The 21,681-nt window shown below is 49.1% G+C and overlaps 1 protein-coding gene across 1 annotated transcript in view; it reads right to left on the bottom strand.

Moving 5' to 3' along the window:
• LOC142258443 (uncharacterized) overlaps positions 1 to 21,681 on the bottom strand; it is a 263,726-nt gene that overhangs the window by 4,795 nt on the left and 237,250 nt on the right. The window contains exon 9 of the mRNA XM_075331089.1: positions 7,387 to 7,497. Coding sequence (XP_075187204.1) covers positions 7,387 to 7,497 — 111 coding nt within the window. The remainder of the gene's footprint in view (positions 1 to 7,386; positions 7,498 to 21,681) is intronic.

Genomic DNA, 21,681 nt, shown 5'->3' with positions numbered 1-21,681 from the left:
CAGGAATGCAAAACAAAAACCACTGCAAAATGACTTTCCAAGAATGACAGCAACATACAACAGTGCGTTTCCAGGAGATTACAAGCTGACTGCTTGCAATCTGGACAGTTTAGCAGTAAAAACTCTATCCGTGGCAACAAGCCAAGAGAAAAAAACAGGTATACAAAAACACAGGGAGTGGGGATAAGGATTTCCAGCAAAAAAGGTCAAGATGTCCGCAGGGTCATAAAAGGGAAGCGTTAACACTAACATAGAAGATACATAGAACGCCATTCATACCAAAGAAGAAAGACTGGAATATCAAACAGCAGTTTGTGCAATCAACAGCAGCGACCTTCTGCAGCCGGACAACACAGGGTTGTCTGTCAAACGTGACAGACCTGTGACAGTATCCCCCTTTTTATGAGTGGTCTACAGACGATCAAGACCAAGTTTATCCATTTGGGAACCAACCTTATGGCAGTCACATCTGATGCTGAAACTCACATCCCGTCCTCTGGTCTGTAACCCTTTCAGTGCACCAAGTATTGAAGGGAATGATGTAGAAAGCAAGAATCAACAATCTTTGCTATTTGCAATTCCAAATTCCCATCAATCATGATTGGTGCTGGTAGCAAAGATACAACATACTTATTGAGCAGTGATCTGTGGAACACATTGTGGATCTTAAGAGCCTGATGTAACTCCAGATGAAACGCTACTGGGATAATGATGGTTATTACTTTATAGAGACCAATAAATCTAGGACCCAGGTTCCAGGAAGGAATTTTATATTTCTGGTAGAAAACCACACATATCATTCACACTTAGGTCCGGACCTGCCAAGCATCTTTTATCAGTGTCACACCAGGCACGGGGAAGTACCAAGGGAATGGGAAGGGAAACCTGTGTCTAGGGAAGGGAAAGATGGTAACCCCTGACCAAACCTACCGCTGGTACCTGGGGTCCCTCACCCCCCTAGATAGAATCACTGCCTATGCGCCAAGCCGGATACTTGATCCTAGGTATACCTAGTGCTGGACCCGAAATAGAGAATGGGTGGGATAAGCTCTTTGTCAACCCCACTTAACACTAGAGAAGACACAAGAAGGACATACAGGGGGAAAATGCATGAACTACTTATCCACAGATGATTCAGGCAGAAGTTCATCAAAGTTTCAGCAATGATACCACAGAGGAGTACAAGCCACCTGCTTGCAACCAGAGCTTGATTTAAAGGAATAATATCACCAGCAGAAGTCTAGGGAAAATGTGTGAGTATTTAAGCACAATGGGAGTAGTGATAATCAGCAGCTGGATGGAAGGAGTGCTATGCTGGTTCCTAAAAGAGAAACAGACAAAAACCCAGCAGGAAAGCTACCTAGTACAATGAATACTAACAGCTGGAACAATAGAAAGTCAGGGAGCATTTTGCGCAGTGAAATGCTGCGACCTTCTATTGCCAGAAACCACATGACTGTCTGTCACCCGTGTCAATCAGCCATACATTTCAATCTGTCCCACATAATCTTCAACTTACTCTGAACTTATTGCCATACAGAAGAGAGCAATGAGGCAAACGCTCTACCTCAGGAACTCTCGAAGCCCCTCTACCACTAAAGGTACCAAATTGCAGATGAAAACCCTATGCACCAAATAATGATAACTTACCAGAAGACTCCTTGTAACAATTGTTTATAGAAAATTCAGCCAACGGTAAGAAAGATACCCAATTGTTCCATGCTTCCAAAGCTAACTTAATGGCTAACAGTTCTTTATTGCCAACATCAAAGTTTCTCTTGGCCGAAATACATTTTTTGGGGGAAAAAAAAAGTGCAGGGGTGCTGTTTACTTGGTGACAGACACTGTGACAACACAGCCTTAACCCCCACCTCAGATGCATCAACCTCCACAATAAAAGGCTGGGAAACATCAGGCTGTGAGTATAGGTGCAGTGGAAAAACATCTCTTAGGCCCGTTTCACACGTCAGTGAAAAACAGTGACGTTTTTCACTGGCGTGTAAAACACGCACATGTCCCTGCGTGTGCCGTGATTCACGGCACACGTGGGTTGTCTAAGTGCAATCCGGGCTCCGTTCTCCGTGGCCCGTGATTGCACTTAGAAATTAAGTCACCTGTGCGCGCTCCCGCTGTCCATGGTGCTGATCGCTCCCGCGGTGCAGCATCCGGCCGGCGGTGACCTCTGCAGGAGCTGCTTCCGGGTCGAATGTGTCGCGCATAATGAATATGCGCGACAATAATGAGCCGGCTCAGAAGCAGCCGGCAGAACGGGCTGCAGAGGACATCGCTGGACGCCGGGTGAGTTAAAATATTTTTTATTTTAAAAGCACATTTTTTTCTGGCACGTGTTTCACGGACCACACCACCGCGTGGTCCGTGGAACATCAGTGATACCAGAAAAAAATGGACATGTCTCTGTGCAGCAATCACGCACACGCGGGTACGCCGCACGGAGACACGTGCAGTGAAAAATCACTGACGTGTGAGCAGACCCATTCATTATAATGGGTCTGCGTATGTCAGTGATTCTGGTACGTAGAAAAAAAAGCACAAACGTCCCAGAATCACTGACGTGTGAAAGGGGCCTTAGAGAGAAAAAAGCTTGCTGGCCGTAGTCCAACCATTAAGATATATCCAACCCCTATTTTGTCATGTCATTAAGAGGCTTTACAATTACTAAATAATTCTGAATAAATTTCAGGTAAAAAAAATTGTAAACCCTAGAAAGTGCTGTAACGCCTTCAGGTTCTCTGAACTATCCCAGTCAAGTACAGTACAAACCTTCTCTGGATCCATCTGAAAACCCAAATGCGACAACAGGTACCCCAAAAACTGTACCTATTGGACAACGAAACACACTTCTCCAGTTTGGCATATAGATTATCATCTCCTAAAATCTTTAATATCTGTTTCATATGTACCTGATGCGACTCCATATTGGGTGAGTAGATCAAGATATCTTCCAAATAAACTACCACAAACCTGCCCGCCAAATGGTGAAAAATATCATTCACAAAATGTAGGAAAATGGCAGGGGCATTGCTGAGACTAAATGGCATGACCAGACTTTCGAAGTGACCCTCCGGTGTATTGAAAGCCATTTTCCATTCATCCCCTTATTTGATTCTAACCAGATTGTAGGCCCCCCCCCGTAAGTCCAACTTGGAGAACCATTTAGCTCCCACAAACTTGCTGAATGGATCCAGAATCAGAGGAAGAGGATAAGGGTCTCGGACAGTAATCTGATTCAATTCCTGAAAATCCAAACAAGGAGGGAGACCCCAATTTTTCTTGTTAACAAAGAAGAACCCTGCCAGCATGGGCAAAGAGGAGGGCCTGATATGTCTCTTCTCCAGATTCTTAGCAATGTAATCTGTTATAGGCTGTCTATCTGGGCCAAAAACATTATATAGTCTGGACTTGGGCAGTCTTGCTCCAGGAAGCAGATCAATGGGATAGCCATAAACACGATGGTGAGGCAAATCCTGACACCCCCTCTCCGAAAACACATCCTCAAAACCAGACAAAAATGCAGGTAAGGTCTCCATAGAGAGAGAGAAGTGTGCAGGCAATTACGAAGACAGTGATCTCCCCACTCCACAAATTCCCTGGATTGCCAATCCACCACAGGATTATGTTTCACCAACCAGGGAAGACCCATTACAATAGAAGTGGGAAGACCCTCCAGGACACAACAAGAAATTACTTCATAATGCAGGGGCCCTACCCTCAGTCTTATACCATATACCATCTGTGTCAGGCATTCCTGAGCAAACGGCGCTGAGTCGATGGTAAAACTGTCAACAAAGAACAAAGGCATGAGTCCTTACAAACCGAGCATCCACCATGCTAACTTTAGCTTCACTGTCCATGAATACAGAAATATTCTCAGTTTTGCTCTCTAGAACCCCTTCTGCTGTAAGGACAAACTGAGAATTACATGTCAAGGAAAGTTATGCACCCCGACTGCCTACATCCACCCCACGAAGGATTAGCTGGGTCTCAGATGTTCCTTTTTGCTTAGGAACCAAGGAGTGTGCTCCAATAAAATGACATTTGTTTACCACAAAACAAACAAACCTCTATTGTATGGTGGATCTAAATGGCATAATACAAAAAAGTGGCCCCCCCTAACTGCATAGGCTCCTCCAAATCTATGAATGTTGGTTTACCTTCAGATTGCCCACCACCTCCCCCCGGCAATGGAGCACTGCCCTGAGATAAGGTGTCAAGGGGAGGTGGTTTCACCAATCATTCTCGGAGGCATGTATCCACACATATAGCCAAGCACATAGTGGCTCTAGGTCTCATAAATAACCAAAACACCCTCTCTGACAGTCCCTGAAAAAACTGGCCTAAAAGAGTCGGGTCCTTCTGTGCCGCCCAGTGCCCAGTTACCTTCAGGTCGTCTCAGGGTCTTCAGGGACGGCGCGTCCTGGGTCCTTCTGGTCACAGGTAGGTTGACTTCTATGGGATTCGTGATGCCACTCTCGGTATTGCAGTCAGGGCGACTGCCACTGCAGATTAGGGGACGCCTGGGGCTGATGTTGGATGCAGTTAGATGTAGTGGCCTCCCGAGAGTGAGGCTGGCCCCAGGGCCCAGTGTGGGAGTGTAGTACCACAGGTCGCAGAAGAACTCACACGCACAGCAGGAATGTCTTTCAGGGTTTTTACTCACTTCAGATGGCAGGGGTGAGTAACCCGGGCGATGCTGTGATGTTCCAAGAGGGGAACCAACCAGGCTCCTTCAGGCTGACTTATGAGGGTGGCTACTGACTCGCCTTCCTAGCCCTTGTGTTTTTGTGGTGACCCAGACTTGTAGTCCTATGGGGTCACCCAGGGAAGTCGCTTCTGCCTGTTCTCCCCTTTTTCGGCCCGTCTGCTTGTAGCCTGGACCAGGTCACTCCGGCTGCTTGCCTCTTGTGATCTATGGGCCCTCTCGTTGCTACGTGGCTGCGGACTCTGTGGTGTTTTGGTGGAGGGTATGAAGTACTCCCACCTGCAGGCTGAGCAGGCCAACTGAATGAGCCCCTGCTCTGGGGACCTGTACCCCGTGTGGGCAGGGTCCAGTAGGCAGTCCCCGTACTCAGCCACCTCCTTGCACTCCGGCCTCAGGTGGTTTTCGGGCGGCACTACCAGGTAGCCCTTTCTCCCCCGCCAGCAGCCACGAACGGTGCAGTGTCTGGAAGGGCTCTGCTCACTGCTCTGCCCTCCAGATGCGACTTCTCACCTCCACTTCCTCTGACTGACTCTCTGCCTCTGCACACTCCTGTTCCCAGTGACACCACCCACTTATAGCCGGGAGGCGAGAGCCACGCCCCCTCCCTGAGTCTGCTCAGGGGTCCCCTCTAGCTGTGTGTGTGCTCCTGGTTACTAGTGTTCCATGTGTCCACACCCCGGTCAGCCTTCTGGATTACCTGTGTTGTACTGCCCCCAGCATTGGTGCAGTACTCAGTGGTGCCTGACCAGGTCAGGGGCGCCACACTTCCATTTGCTGTCGGTTGCCCATCTACGAAATTTGTAACGATAAGTCTCTACTGACCGATCTCTTTGATGAAGGCGACACAGCCTGGACTCAGCTATGGAGACACGATAAGGATCATCATAGACGAGACTTAAGGTCTCAAAAAATCCATCCACCGAACGGAGACAACTAGAGCCGAGTGGCAGAGAAAAAGCCCAGGATTGGGGATCCCCCTGCAACAGTGAGATTACAATCCCCACCCGCTGCTCCTCCTCAACAGAGGAGTAAGGAAGGCCGAAGCCTTAAGTACAGTTTGCAGGCCTCCTGAACCCCAAACATTTGTTTCTACCCCCAGAAAACCTGTCTGGAAGAGCAATCTTGGGCTCAGGTTAGACCTGCTAGCTTGCAGAATCTCCGCAACTACGGCTGCTGAACAGCTGACTGAAAGACTGCTATCTCCAGAGAAGGACCCCGAAGCCGCTCAGCCAGACAAGTGACAGGATCGATAATAAAGTGTAAAAACCTACCATTGGCACCTGGCTCCCCTGACGTCCCTAGATAGGTTCCGCACCTATGCGCCAAGCAGGATACCTAGGCCCTGGCTGACCCTGAAATAGGACCTATGTAGTGACAGGATGGGATGAGTGCTAGTCAACCCCACTAAGTCCTAAAGAACATTCAGGGAAAACAAATGGGGGAAAGCAAATGGACTACTTATCTGCAAGATGACTTTGGGAGAATTAAAGCAACATACAACAATGAGTTTCCAGGAGATTACAAGCCAACGTCTTGCAATCTGGACAATACAGAAGTAAAAACCTCTAGCAATGGCAACAAACAAAGGGGACCTGCAAGTATAGATAGACACAGGGAGTGGGAATTTGCAGCTTAAACGGTCAAGATTTCAGCAGGGTCCTAAAGGGGAAGCGTTAACCCTAACAGAGAAGATACATAGAACTCCATTCATACCAAAGAAGAAAGAATGGAATATCAAGCAGCAGTGTGTGCAGCTATACGCAGCGACCTTCTGCAGCCGGATAACACAGGGTTGTCTGTCAATTGTGACACACCTGTGACAAATGTGATGACATCAGAGCCTCTCACCCCCCCGGTCATATCCTCTGTTATTCCCATAGATAATGATGTAATGTGATGACATCAGAGCCTCTCACCTCCCCGGTCATATCCTCTGTTATCCCCATAGATAATGATGTAATGTGATGACATCAGAGCCTCTCACCCCCCCCGGTCATATCCTCTGTTATTCCCATAGATAATGATGTAATGTGGTGACATCAGAGCCTCTCACCTCCCCGGTCATATCCTCTGTTATCCCCATAGATAATGATGTAATGTGATGACATCAGAACCTCTCACCTCCCCGGTCATATCCTCTGTTATCCCCATAGATAATGATGTAATGTGATGACATCAGAACCTCTCACCTCCCCAGTCATATCCTCTGTTATCCCCATAGATACTGATGTAATGTGATGACATCAGAGCCTCTCACCTCCCCGGTCATATCCTCTGTTATCCCCATAGATAATGATGTAATGTGATGACATCAGAGCCTCTCACCCCCCCCGGTCATATCCTCTGTTATTCCCATAGATAATGATGTAATGTGGTGACATCAGAGCCTCTCACCTCCCCGGTCATATCCTCTGTTATTCCCATAGATAATGATGTAATGTGGTGACATCAGAGCCTCTCACCTCCCCGGTCATATCCTCTGTTATCCCCATAGATAATGATGTAATGTGATGACATCAGAACCTCTCACCTCCCCGGTCATATCCTCTGTTATTCCCATAGATAATGATGTAATGTGATGACATCAGAACCTCTCACCTCCCCGGTCATATCCTCTGTTATTCCCATAGATAATGATGTAATGTGATGACATCAGAACCTCTCACCTCTCCAGTAAGATGGAAGATTATCTCCAGGGTGAGGTGTAATATCTCCTCCGCCATCTTCTCTTTGTCCTTATTCATCCTTGACAGATCAATTAGATTTTCTCTGAGTCGTTATGAGCAGAAGATTCTTTATAGTAGGAACCTAAATGGAAAAAGATGTCACTTCTATTCTGAAGCCTCTGATGAAGAGAAAAGGTGAAACCCTGACTGAAGAATATGTGCAAACCAAGCTAGCGATCCCGCTGAGATTTTCAGTGTTTGTTTGGTCGCCTCCTAATCATTTTTTTATGTTTTTATCCTCCCTCATACTTTCTGGGGTCTTTGTAGAGTTTTTTCTTTCTTACTGTATTGAACAATGAAGAAACCTCTAACAGTTTTTGAAGCTACAGTGCTGTTGTGGCGCCCCTGAGGCTTCAGTCGCCACAGAGGATTGTACCTGACTTAAGGTGTAGTGCTCAACCCGGATCCGCAGGAGGTCGGTACCAGTTTCACCACTTACACACTCAAATACACAGGTGTAATGAGGACCGGGCTAGGGTAGTGTCTTAAGGTAGCTTCCAAACATGGGGGGCACCACCCACTAGTGACAGGGACCCAGGGAAGGAGCAGCCACTAGGGGGAATCAGGAGCCAACACAACAGTTGAGGAGTTCTCCAGCAAGAGAGGAAAGGAGCAGACATGTGTAACCAGAGCTCCGGTGGGACAGAGGAGTTGTTCTTGCGGTTGCCGAGGTGTGAGCTTAAACGTTTCCTCAGAACCAGTGTCACACAGGGTCCAGGACCCTAGGGAAGATCACACATCAAGTTGGTTTTCCAGAATCTGCCAGGACGGGGAGGTTTCAAGCTTCCCTAGCCACAAAGAGCCCGAAAGCACAGTACCAGATAGTATCTGGGGCACTGGACAGCACCAAGCCCCACTGCAGAACCGCGGCACCTGCAAATAGGGACAAGAGTACTACTCGAGACAGACTGGGGTCCCCAAGAAGCTTTAAGCCACGGGGATCCATCACACATGGTGCTAGTAGGAAGGGGTCCACCGAGCATCACACCGGACTGAACTCTGAAATTATCCGGGTTCGACTTAGCTCATCACAGCAGGTGACCAGTACTACCCGGGCAAGAAGCAGCACAAAGAGTGAGTAAAGACACCTGGAACTGCAGCATCTGACTCGGATTCATATTACCGGCGCCCCGCGCCTCGGTGGCAAATGCCTTTGCCATCAATACTCCCCTCATCATCCTTCCCAGGGCCCGCTCCACCTGTGGGGAGCGACACCATCCTTGGCTGCTACTACCATCCGCCCCGGAGGACAGCGACAGCAGTGGCGGCTAATCTCTGGCCGCATACCACAGGTGGTGTCACGTCATTCATCCTACTACAACCCCCATCATCCTCCTTCCTTATTGGTGTACACCTTGGGGCACAAAGCCGGGCAGGCCACCGCGACATCCCAGATCATCACACCTGCCCAGTGACGAGTAACTCAGGTATGAGACCCCCTGTGCCTGACATCCTCTGTCCCCTGGGGCTACATTGTCAGAACAATGAAATTCGCTCGGGTGTCAGAGCGCTTTGAGTCATTCCATTGATTTCTGTTATACAGTACAGAGCGTCTTGTGAGTGGAAAACGCCTGGAGAATAAATCAGGTCTTTTCTTTTAGTCAATTGGCATTTTTGGAACCCGGAAGCGGCAAAAATCCCGAAAATATGAACGAGTCATTTTTACATAGAAATGTCTCTGTTCCTTCTTGTGAGTTTTCCTCAGGAGATTTTGGAGCGGAAGTCGCTGAAGAAAAGGTCGTGTGCACAAACCCCAAGAGCTGAGGATCAGCAGCCGCCATCACACGAGAGGACTCAGCCACTGATGTCCTGAGAGCCGATCTATACCGGCCAGGCAAGCTATAGCAGCCCAGCGATGTATACACGCCCCGAGATCTATACCGACCCTGCGATCTATACCGGCCCTGCGATCTATACCAGCCCGGCGATGTATACACACCCTGCAATCTATACCGGCCCGGCGATGTATACACGCCCTGCGATCTATACCGGCCCGGCGATGTATACACACCCTGCGATCTATACCGGCCCTGCGATCTATACCAGCCCGGCGATGTATGCACACCCTGCAATCTATACCGGCCCGGCGATGTATACACGCCCTGCGATCTATACCGGCCCGGCGATGTATACACACCCTGCGATCTATACCGGCCCTGCGATCTATACCAGCCCGGCGATGTATGCACACCCTGCAATCTATACCGGCCCGGCGATGTATACACACCCTGCGATCTATACCGGCCCGGCAAGCTATATCAGCCCGGCGATGTATACACACCCTACGATCTATACCGGCCCTGCGATCTATACCGGCCCTGCGATCTATACCGGCCCGGCAATGTATACACACCCTGCGATCTATACCGGCCCGGCAAGCTATACCAGCCTGGCGATGTATGCACACCCTGCGATCTATACCGGCCCTGCGATCTATACCGGCCCGGCAAGCTATACCAGCCTGGCGATGTATACAAAAATAAAAGTGGGGTAACTCCGGCACACTACTAATTTCCCATAAAGACCAAGGAGACATAGTAAATTGAAAAAATCTTTTTCTCTTTATTTTGCTCGTGAAAAGGTGAAAAATGGTGCTATACAAAAGTCCGCCACTAAGTTCGCCGACGTTTCGGCCAGTTGGCCTTCCTCAGGTCGGACAAGCTTATATTGGAATAATTGTGGTATATACAGGAGCATCAATGAGGTTATATTGCTGGTAATAGGTCACTCTCTTGTCAGGAGGGCACAGAGGGTACGGTGTTCTTATGGTCCCTGCAATATGGTGACTGGGAATTAAATGTGGGGACACCACGTACCATCAAAAGGCACAGGACCTGTATTAAGGCAGAATACTTTGTTATGAAGGGATAATTATATGTCCGTGTGATCCATATGTACCGCAGGTACGTTCGGGTGCTCAGGAATCCTTTTGTTCAAAGCAGGTTATAGCTCAAGTAGCAAAATAATATCAGGGATTGGAGAGCAGAATGTAGTCAGAGGAAGAAGAAGATAGGATCTGATCCAGTTAGTTGCCTATGACTCCAATGGTTAAGGAGAAGGTCCAGGAGAATAATGGGAGTCCGGGCGAACTACCGGCATGTGTCAGAGGTGCTGGGGGACTGTACCGCGCGTCCTGTGGCGATGTATACACACCCTGCGATCTATACCAGCCCGGCGATGTATACACACCCTGCGATCTATACCAGCCCGGCGATGTATACACACCCTGCGATCTATACCAGCCCGGCGATGTATACACACCCTGCGATCTATACCAGCCCGGCGATGTATACACACCCTGCAATCTATACCGGCCCGGCGATGTATACACACCCTGCGATCTATACCGGCCCGGCAAGCTATACCAGCCCGGCGATGTATACACACCCTGCAATCTATACCAGCCCGGCGATGTATACACACCCTGCGATCTATACCAGCCCGGCGATGTATACACACCCTGCGATCTATACCAGCCCGGCGATGTATACACACCCTGCAATCTATACCGGCCCGGCGATGTATACACACCCTGCGATCTATACCGGCCCGGCAAGCTATACCAGCCCGGCGATGTATACACACCCTGCAATCTATACCGGCCTGGCGATGTATACACACCCTGCGATCTATACCGGCCCGGCAATGTATACACACCCTGCGATCTATACCGGCCCGGCAAGCTATGCCAGCCTGGCGATGTATACACACCCTGCGATCTATACCGGCCCTGCAAGATATACCAGCCTGGCGATGTATACACACCCTGCGATCTATACCGGCCCGGCAAGATATACCAGCCTGGCGATGTATACACACCGTGCGATCTATACCAGCCCGGCGATGTATACACACCCTGCAATCTATACCGGCCCGGCAAGCTATACCAGCCCGGAGATGTATACACACCCTGCAATCTATACCGGCCCGGCAATGTATACACACCCTGCGATCTATACCGGCCCTGCGATGTATACACACCCTGCAATCTATACCGGCCCGGCAAGCTATACCAGCCCGGAGATGTATACACACCCTGCAATCTATACCGGCCCGGCGATGTATACACACCCTGCGATCTATACCGGCCCTGCGATCTATACCAGCCCGGCGATGTATGCACACCCTGCAATCTATACCGGCCCGGCGATGTATACACACCCTGCGATCTATACCGGCCCGGCAAGCTATATCAGCCCGGCGATGTATACACACCCTACGATCTATACCGGCCCTGCGATCTATACCGGCCCTGCGATCTATACCGGCCCGGCAATGTATACACACCCTGCGATCTATACCGGCCCGGCAAGCTATACCAGCCTGGCGATGTATGCACACCCTGCGATCTATACCGGCCCTGCGATCTATACCGGCCCGGCAAGCTATACCAGCCTGGCGATGTATACAAAAATAAAAGTGGGGTAACTCCGGCACACTACTAATTTCCCATAAAGACCAAGGAGACATAGTAAATTGAAAAAATCTTTTTCTCTTTATTTTGCTCGTGAAAAGGTGAAAAATGGTGCTATACAAAAGTCCGCCACTAAGTTCGCCGACGTTTCGGCCAGTTGGCCTTCCTCAGGTCGGACAAGCTTATATTGGAATAATTGTGGTATATACAGGAGCATCAATGAGGTTATATTGCTGGTAATAGGTCACTCTCTTGTCAGGAGGGCACAGAGGGTACGGTGTTCTTATGGTCCCTGCAATATGGTGACTGGGAATTAAATGTGGGGACACCACGTACCATCAAAAGGCACAGGACCTGTATTAAGGCAGAATACTTTGTTATGAAGGGATAATTATATGTCCGTGTGATCCATATGTACCGCAGGTACGTTCGGGTGCTCAGGAATCCTTTTGTTCAAAGCAGGTTATAGCTCAAGTAGCAAAATAATATCAGGGATTGGAGAGCAGAATGTAGTCAGAGGAAGAAGAAGATAGGATCTGATCCAGTTAGTTGCCTATGACTCCAATGGTTAAGGAGAAGGTCCAGGAGAATAATGGGAGTCCGGGCGAACTACCGGCATGTGTCAGAGGTGCTGGGGGACTGTACCGCGCGTCCTGTGGCGATGTATACACACCCTGCGATCTATACCAGCCCGGCGATGTATACACACCCTGCGATCTATACCAGCCCGGCGATGTATACACACCCTGCGATCTATACCAGCCCGGCGATGTATACACACCCTGCGATCTATACCAGCCCGGCGATGTATACACACCCTGCAATCTATACCGGCCCGGCGATGTATACACACCCTGCGATCTATACCGGCCCGGCAAGCTATACCAGCCCGGCGATGTATACACACCCTGCAATCTATACCGGCCTGGCGATGTATACACACCCTGCGATCTATACCGGCCCGGCAATGTATACACACCCTGCGATCTATACCGGCCCGGCAAGCTATGCCAGCCTGGCGATGTATACACACCCTGCGATCTATACCGGCCCTGCGATCTATACCGGCCCGGCAAGATATACCAGCCTGGCGATGTATACACACCGTGCGATCTATACCAGCCCGGCGATGTATACACACCCTGCAATCTATACCGGCCCGGCAAGCTATACCAGCCCGGAGATGTATACACACCCTGCAATCTATACCGGCCCGGCAATGTATACACACCCTGCGATCTATACCGGCCCGGCGATGTATACACACCCTGCGATCTATACCGGCCCGGCAAGCTATACCAGCCCGGAGATGTATACACACCCTGCAATCTATACTAGCCTGGCGATGTATACACACCCTGCGATCTATACCAGCCCGGCAAGCTATACCAGCCCGGAGATGTATACACACCCTGCGATCTATACCGGCCCTGCGATCTATACCGGCCCGGCAATGTATACACACCCTGCGATCTATACCGGTCCGGCAAGCTATACCAGCCTGGTGATGTATGCACACCCTGCGATCTATACCGGCCCTGCGATCTATACCGGCCCGGCAATGTATACACACCCTGCGATCTATACCGGCCCGGCAAGCTATACCAGCCTGGTGATGTATGCACACCCTGCGATCTATACCAGCCCGGCAAGCTATACCAGCCTGGTGATGTATGCACACCCTGCGATCTATACCAGCCCGGCGATCTATACCTGTCTGCCCATCTGTACTCGGACCACCGATCTATACCTGGACCGTTAATGTGTTTCTGCCCACTGAAATCTACAGGGCTTGTCGATCTGTACCCAGGCAGCCAATTTGCACAGCACCACGATCTATAGCAGCCAGCCAATCTGTATCAGCCCTGCTGATCTCTACCACCCGCCGCTCTCTACCGGCCGAGTGCTGGACAACCAGAAGAGAAGAAGAAGGCTACAGAGCTCACTGATATCAGTCAGGGAAAAGGAAGCCACACGCCATTAACACAACTCATTCCACACACACAATACACTGTAAAAAATGCTCAAAATCATAGCGCTGCTAAAGGGTTAATAATCCCCCATAAGAAAACACTGACCTCCACCTCAGAGCCGGCACCGCCTGTGCTCACAGGACCTGTGTGACGTCACCGTCATGTGATCAGTCACATGATCAGGGGCTGCTGTGTGGGAGGATGGAGCAGAAAAAAACTCACCGAAAAGGAGCCAAGACAGATGATGTATGCGCACACAGAATGTGGTGAGCCTTCCTCATAAAGATGGCCGCAGCCCGGGTGCAAGATGCTGATGATACAGCCACACAACCTCCACACTAGAGGGGAGGGACGGCTGCTTAGCATAAGACATGCACACTCATGAGGCTTGCACTGGGAGCCCGTCATATAATGAGTTAAATGCACAGTGTCTGAACTGTAACCTACAAATGACGCCAAAAACCTCGGTCAGGCGGGCTAAACAGCACTATATATACAGTAAGTGCACGGATACGCGAGATGCACAGTGTCTGTGCGACGTCCTGGCCTATCAGGTCGTCACAGGGTATTGTGTAATCTGCCCTTCTGCACAGTATCCACCCTCCTTGGTTATGGATCCTGGTCCTTTGGTGTTGCTAACAGCTTAGCCAATCAAAATCCTAGGAACACTTCCCACATTAACCCACCAGACACACCATTGGGGGGCCTGAAGGGAATAGGGCCACTCACATGGGGGTTGGTGAGGACAGTGACAGTGAGCAATGGAGTTGCGCAGAGGAGTGGAGGTGAAGTGACTCTTTGAGAGGGAAAGGTCACGGAGGAGAGCTCCTGTGTACTAGGTGGCAGACGTTGGTCTGGGCCTGGTAGGAACTGGAACCCCGGTCGCAGAGGACAGTGTCAAGGGGCACGGACTGCCGAGGAGGGCGGCCTCGAGTTATCACGGGCAGGGGCCAGGGTACGATGGGGTACGTGGACCCCAGGCCAGAAAGTAGCTTCACGCGTTCCGGTAATTTACCCAACAGGGGTGAAGACTTCAAGTGTCATCCCCAACCCGCTCCAAAATCGGGGTACTAGCGCACCGATGGGATAGGACTTTCCCACTACAGTCCAAAGAAATCCTATGCGTGAACCCTGAGAGCAAGCTCACTCCATTAGCCATACGGGTGAGCGGGACCCGAAGAGTTTTATACCCACGGGTCCAATGGAGACGAAGGTGCCAAGTACAGGGCCACAGTCTAACAGCAACACCAAGGGCACGGACCCAAGCGTGCTCCCTACAAGCTGCAGTGGTGTTCAGAATTCTGATTTACAAGGTGTCGGTGTAATTATTCCAGGACTGAGTGAGTACACTAAAAACCCCCGTTCCTATTCCCAACGGCACACACAAAAACCATCCCAGCATCAACGGGCCCCGGGACACGAACCCCCTACGCACGGAGGGGTTAAACACCTTGCTGCCACACCATCGTCACCGGGCTCCCCAACAGCAGCGGTGGTCCCTCACATTACCACGCACCATGGGTGGCGTCACGAACATTCCAAAAAACCCCTGTACATATCCCCCCTCTCTCTTAATTGAGTGGCCACGCGATCCCCGGGTCCGGAGTCCTCTCGAGCCACCGCGGATCCAGATCCAAGCAGCAGCGGTAGCCCGGCTGCTGGCACGGGGAAGGTACATCTGAACTATGGCCTATAAATGACGCACAACACCAGGTCAGGCGGGTCAGTTAGCACTATGAGTACATATCACATGACAGGTTCACCATTTAACCACCTGAATTCAAAAGGTCAACACACATCCTGCAAAAATCGATAAAATGTGCCATACCTCAAATAGCGAGATATTAGTTTATATTTTGGCCAAAAATATGTAAGCTCGCAATCCGTTCGTCAAGGATTCTCACACTTTTTTTTTTGTATTATCTCAAATTGTCTGTACATGTCCCCTCTGAATTAACGCGCTGCGGAATATGTTGGCGCTATAGAAATAAAACTTTAAATTATACTTGCAAGTCCCTACACTAAATTAGTTAGAAAAAACCACATAGAATGATTAAAAAAACTCACCAAAAAGGAGCCAAGACCTAGTGTTGTGGGTCATTTATAGGCTATAGTTCAGACACTGTTAATCTCGCGTATCCGTGCACTTACTGTATATATAGTGCTGATGGGCCCGCCTGACCTAGGTTTTTGGCGTCATTTGTAGGTTACAGTTCAGACACTGTGCATTTCACTCATTATATGACGGGCTCCCAGTGCAAGCCTGATGAGTGTGCATGTCTTATGCTAAGCAGCCGTCCCTCCCCTCTAGTGTGGAGGTTGTGCGGCTGTATCATCAGCATCTTGCACCTGGGCTGCAGCCATCATTATGAGGAACATTCTGTGTGTGCATACATCATCTGTCTTGCCTCCTTTTTGGTGAGTTTTTTTTATAATTCTATGGAGGATGGAGCAGAGCCGTGTGTGTAATGTGCAGGGGGAGGAGCCGCGTGTGAAATGTGCAGGGGGAGGAGCCGCATGTGAAATGTGGGGGAGGCGGAGCCGCGTGTGTAATGTGCAGGGGGAGGAGCCGCGTGTGAAATGTGTGGGGGGAGGAGCCGCGTGTGAAATGTGTGGGGGGAGGAGCCACGTGTGAAATGTGTGGGGGGAGGAGCCGCGTGTGAAATGTGTGGGGGACAGAGCTGCGTGTGTAATGTGTAGGGGGCGGAGCCGCATGTGAAATGTGTAGGGGGCGGAGCCGCGTGTAAAATGTGTGGTTGGTGGAGCCGCGTGTGAAATGTGCGGGGGGAGGAGCCGCGTGTGAAATGTGCGGGGGGAGGAGCCGCGTGTGAAATGTGCGGGGGGAGGAGCCGCGTGTGAAATGTGTGGGGGGCGGAGCCGCGTGTGTAATGTGAAGGGGCGGAGCGCGTGTATGATGTGCGGGGGGTGGAGCTGCGTGTGTAATGTGCAGTGGGCGGAGCCGCGTGTGTCATGTGCAGGGGGCGAAGCCACATGTGTGGGGGGCGGAACCGCGTGTGTAATGTGCGGGGGTCAACTGTTAACGCTGCCGGGCGAGAAGATCTCCAGGGTCAATCGCCAATCAAACAAGTCTGAGGCATCAGCAGCAAAAAGGGGACCGGGTACTGAATCCCTTAAATAGTCCAGGCTGCCTGCATTAGAGCCAATGCTAAAGAAAAGGGACCTCCAAGTAGCTCTAGGCCACGGGAGTCCAACCATGACTGTGCACGGAGAACAGCCATCCCAGGGCACAGCTGGCACGGAGAACAAGGGGAGTGGATACACCTGGAACTGGCACCTGCGGGTTCAGGTACCACAGCAAAGTAAAGCAAGTGGAAACTGCAACCCTGGTGTGGACTGTGTCCTGATCGCCCCGTGCACTCAGACGGTTCCCCACTACTATCCCCATCATACACTGCTGAGGCATGGCTGTGAAGATGTAATTTACCCTCTCACTGTATATGCTGTGATACTATGTCATGATATGCATATTTCCCTGGTTGTATTAGTTGTAATTCATGTATTTCCTTGGGGGAGCTACTGATCTCAATGTGTCTCTCTCATACAATTGTAGTCTTGGCATCTAATGTGATTATGTAAATAGCCTGTCCTCTTCTTTCCAGAGTTGTGTATCTAATCTGTAATTGCATTGGCCAGTGAAGGAATAGTCATTGTTCTGCACAGCAGGGGATCCCTTCATCTACTGTGGCTGGCAGACATATGGGAGCCCTGTGATGGACCAAACCATTGATGATAGGATGTGTGACCCCCACCCCCTGAACATGGTGGGCTGGTCAAGGAGCACAGACAATGCATTTCCCTTTTTGTAACTTCAGAGTGAGCTGAAACTTGAAGAGAGCAGGAGCCCCAGCCTGGGTGGCTGTGGACACGGACGGAGCTAGGCCTGTGTGGCGGCCCGTGGGATTGTGTGGAACTCTTTGGACTACTGTAAGGACGATTGCTTTGTTATCCGGTCCGAGGATTTTCGGGAAGGGCCCCCGAATCTGTTTTACGTGGACTTATCGTGTGCTGTTCTTGTATTCCTGTTAATAAACCTGTTGGATCGTCCCTCGGCCTCGTCCATCCTTTGCTCTGTTGTACACCCCCGTCACAAACTGGTGACGCATTTCATGGACCATATATCCTTCGGATGGCTTTTTGGCATTTTTTATTCATCATCATCGGGGCAGCTCTGGACATTGTCATAGCATCATTGTGTTTAAACATCTGCGTGGAATTCATTGTCTGCATATACACATGACGAGTCATTGTGAACAAGATCTTTATCTCGTTGCTGCTATTCCATATGCCCGCTTCTGTGTCATATAAGGGAATGGAGTGTTGTTTGTCTTCGGACTCCTATGGACTTGGGGCCCTGCACGTCCTCTTTTGGACGCTTGAAAAGAACATGTATACTTGTCTTCCTCTGTGTTTTCAGCATTTTAGCCTGAGTATATGACACTCAATCTCTAGGGGGAGTATTTATTTATATTGATCTTTATTACTGGGTCATCGTGCAATGTTAAATATGTATTAGGCCTCTTTTACACGTCCGTGAAAATCACGCACGTGTTCCACGGACGTGTCCAAGGTGCGTTTTGCCCTCCGTGAGCTGTGTGTATGGCCTACGTGTGTTCTCCGTGTGTTATTCGTGATAACACACGGAGAACGGGAACTTTCTGCTCACCTGTCCCTGACATCGCTGCCCGTGGTGCTGATCTTCGGTCTCCGGTCCTGCCGACTCCCCGCTGCTGCTGCTTCCGGCCGCAGTGAAGTGAATATTCAATGAGCATAATGAGCGGCGGTCAGAAGCAAGCGACAGCAGAGACAGGAGGGCAGGAGAAGGTGAGTAAAGATTTCTTTTTTTTCTCGCAGACACGTCTTTTCTCCAGTGCGTGTCACACGGAACACATCCGTGTGTGTTACGTGTGACCCGATTGCGTTCCGTGTGACACCCGTGATGCCGGAGATAAAACGGACATATCGGCGTGAGAAACACACGGACACACGTATGTACGGAACGGACACATGTTCCGTGCGAAAATACATACGCGTGTCTGACACCAAAGGAAGACATAGGTCTACGTGTGTACATGTTTCCGGTACGTGAGGAAACAGACCATACCTGTACCAGAGATACGTACGTGTGAAAGAGGCCTTAGGCTGTCATGGCTGATGGCACTCAGCATATACTTTGTCAGGCTTTTGATGGTAATAAGGCCCACAAGTATTTTCTCATATATTGATTAATGGGCCCTTATATGCACCTTAGGGGTCTTTTTGATTGATTAATAAATTTTGCCATATATATTTTTTCATTATGTAGACTTTTGCTGTCTTCCCTGACTTAATGTCCCCTCTGTTTGTGGATAAGTCCCAGGTTTTGGGTATTCCAGCACAACCAACCAGGTTGGCCATTATCACATTGCATATAAAAATAAGGGGGGCGGTAATGACTATTATTGGTTTGCAAACCGGATTATCTCAGGTTTTATACCAACGTCTGTATCTTATTTACAACTTGAATATCATTGTTATGTTCCAGTATTTTAACCACTAGGAATATTCTGGAGCATTAATTTCTCCTCTCCTCTCCTCCCCTGTTTGGTATCACCCCGTTATAAAATAAAATATAAAATATATGACCGATATCAATATACTGGCCTTGATATATTGTCCACGGTCTAAACAGATCTGCATCTGTGTTTAAGTGACCAATGTTGTCACTGCGCATGCGCATAGATTCTATTTGCCTGCAATTGCTTTTTCTATCTTTTTGGCCGCTACGTTTCCCTGTAATACTACATCACGCAGGGGCCAAGATGGCGTCGCACAGCACCTTCTTCACACGCACTGGGCTGCACAGGTTAGTGTATTTTAGCAATCATGTTGTACATAAATACTACACCGTCTTGGGTCCCCAACGTCACTTTCCCTGAGGAAGCCGCTCAGGCGGCGATACGCGTTGGTCTGCTCACCCGGAGCAGTTCTCTTTATACCCCACTTATGCTTGGCTTTTAACCCCGGGCTGTGCTCCGGTGACCCATTGATACTGCACCACTTGATCTTTAGTCAGGGTAATTTACCCGTTGATAATGTTGATGTTTGGTCTGTGCATACAGCTCTGGGTACCATGTTTGGCATTAGCTGCAGGAGGCCATTTTTGTATTATGCTGGTCATTGTGCCTCATGTGCCACTGTTCTTTTTCTTCAGTAGCATCTCTTTAAGATGATCATATCAGATATTAATTCTCTTGTTGGGAGAGCACATCTGGTTTAATTATATAGCTTGCATTGAGCAATATATATGTATGCTGTATGAGTGTGCTTATAATATCATTCACCTTCAGGGTGCTTTCCAAACAGACAATTTTCCTCTGACTGGTCTGTTCATGGGTAAACCCCTTCATTCATTGAGGTATCTCCCATACACAGTTCTGTATTTATCTATATAAATCATTACACCTGACCGGTTAACGGCCTCATTTTTTCGCACTCTGAGGTTCATACAGTACAGACCAAAAGTTTGGACACACCTTCTCATTCAAAGAGTTTTCTTTATTTTGAGGACTCTAAAAATTGTAGATTCACCTTGAAGGCATCAAAACTATGAATTAACACATGTGGAATGAAATACTTAAAAAAGTGTGAAACAACTGAAAATATGTCTTATATTCTAGGTTCTTCAAAGTAGCCATCTTTTGCTTTGATTACTGCTTTGCACACTCTTGGCATTCTCTTGATGAGCTTCAAGAGGTAGTCACCGGAAATGGTTTTCCAACAGTCTTGAAGGAGGTCCCAGAGATGCTTAGCACTTGTTGGCCCTTTTGCCTTCACTCTGCGGTCCAGCTCACCCCAAACCATCTTGATTGGGTTCAGGTCTGGTGACTGTGGAGGCCAGGTCATCTGGCGTAGCACCCCATCACTCTCCTTCTTAGTCAAATAGCTCTTACACAGCCTGGAGGTGTGTTTGGGGTCATTGCCCTGTTGAAAAATAAATGATGGGCCAACTAAACGCAAACCGGATGGAATAGCACACCGCTACAAGATGCTGTGGTAGCCATGCTGGTTCTATATGTCTTGAATTTTGAATAAATCCCCAACAGTGTCACCAGCAAAGCCCCCCCACACCATCACACCTCCTCCTCCATGCTTCACGGTGGGAACCAGCCATGTAGAGTCCATTCGTTCACCTTTTCTACAAAGACACGGTGGTTGGATCCAAAGATCTCAAATTTGGACTCATCAGACCAAAGCACAGATCTCCACTGGTCTAATGTCCATTCCTGGTGTTCTTTAGCCCAAACAAGTCTCTTCTGCTTGTTGCCTGTTCTTAGCAGAGGTTTCCTAGCAGCTATTTTACCATGAAGGCTGCTGCACAAAGTCTCCTCTTAACAGTTGTTCTAGAGATGAGAAGGTGTGTCCAAACTTTTAGTCTGTACTGTACATGCATTAAGATCTGTGCCTCCAGGCTTTGATATAATTTATTATACATATGCGTGTTCATGTTATTGTGTTTAAAATACTTGTTTACATTAATTGATGGGTGGAATCGCCTTTACCTGACAGCACTTTCTAGAAGGGAAGGTGTCGCGGTTTTCTATTTTTGTATTAAAAATAGTGATTATGAAATCAAGTATTTTTAATACAAAATGAAAATCTCAGCTTATTTAGGTTTTATTTAATTCTTATTTTACTGGAGGAACTGGGGGCTGCCATGCTGGATTTGCTGTGTGTGTAACAACAGTAACTCATTCCTTTATGGCAGCCGCTGTGCATAGAGAACAGTGGTCGGAATCCGACCCCTTTGCTAACGTTACAGTAGGCGTCTGCTGTGACCTGGATGCGCCC

This window comes from Anomaloglossus baeobatrachus, chromosome 1 (genome assembly GCF_048569485.1).
Source record: "Anomaloglossus baeobatrachus isolate aAnoBae1 chromosome 1, aAnoBae1.hap1, whole genome shotgun sequence".
Lineage (NCBI taxonomy): Eukaryota > Metazoa > Chordata > Amphibia > Anura > Aromobatidae > Anomaloglossus > Anomaloglossus baeobatrachus.
The sequence above is the reverse complement of the archived record's forward strand: the minus strand, read 5'-3'. Positions and strand labels throughout refer to the sequence as shown.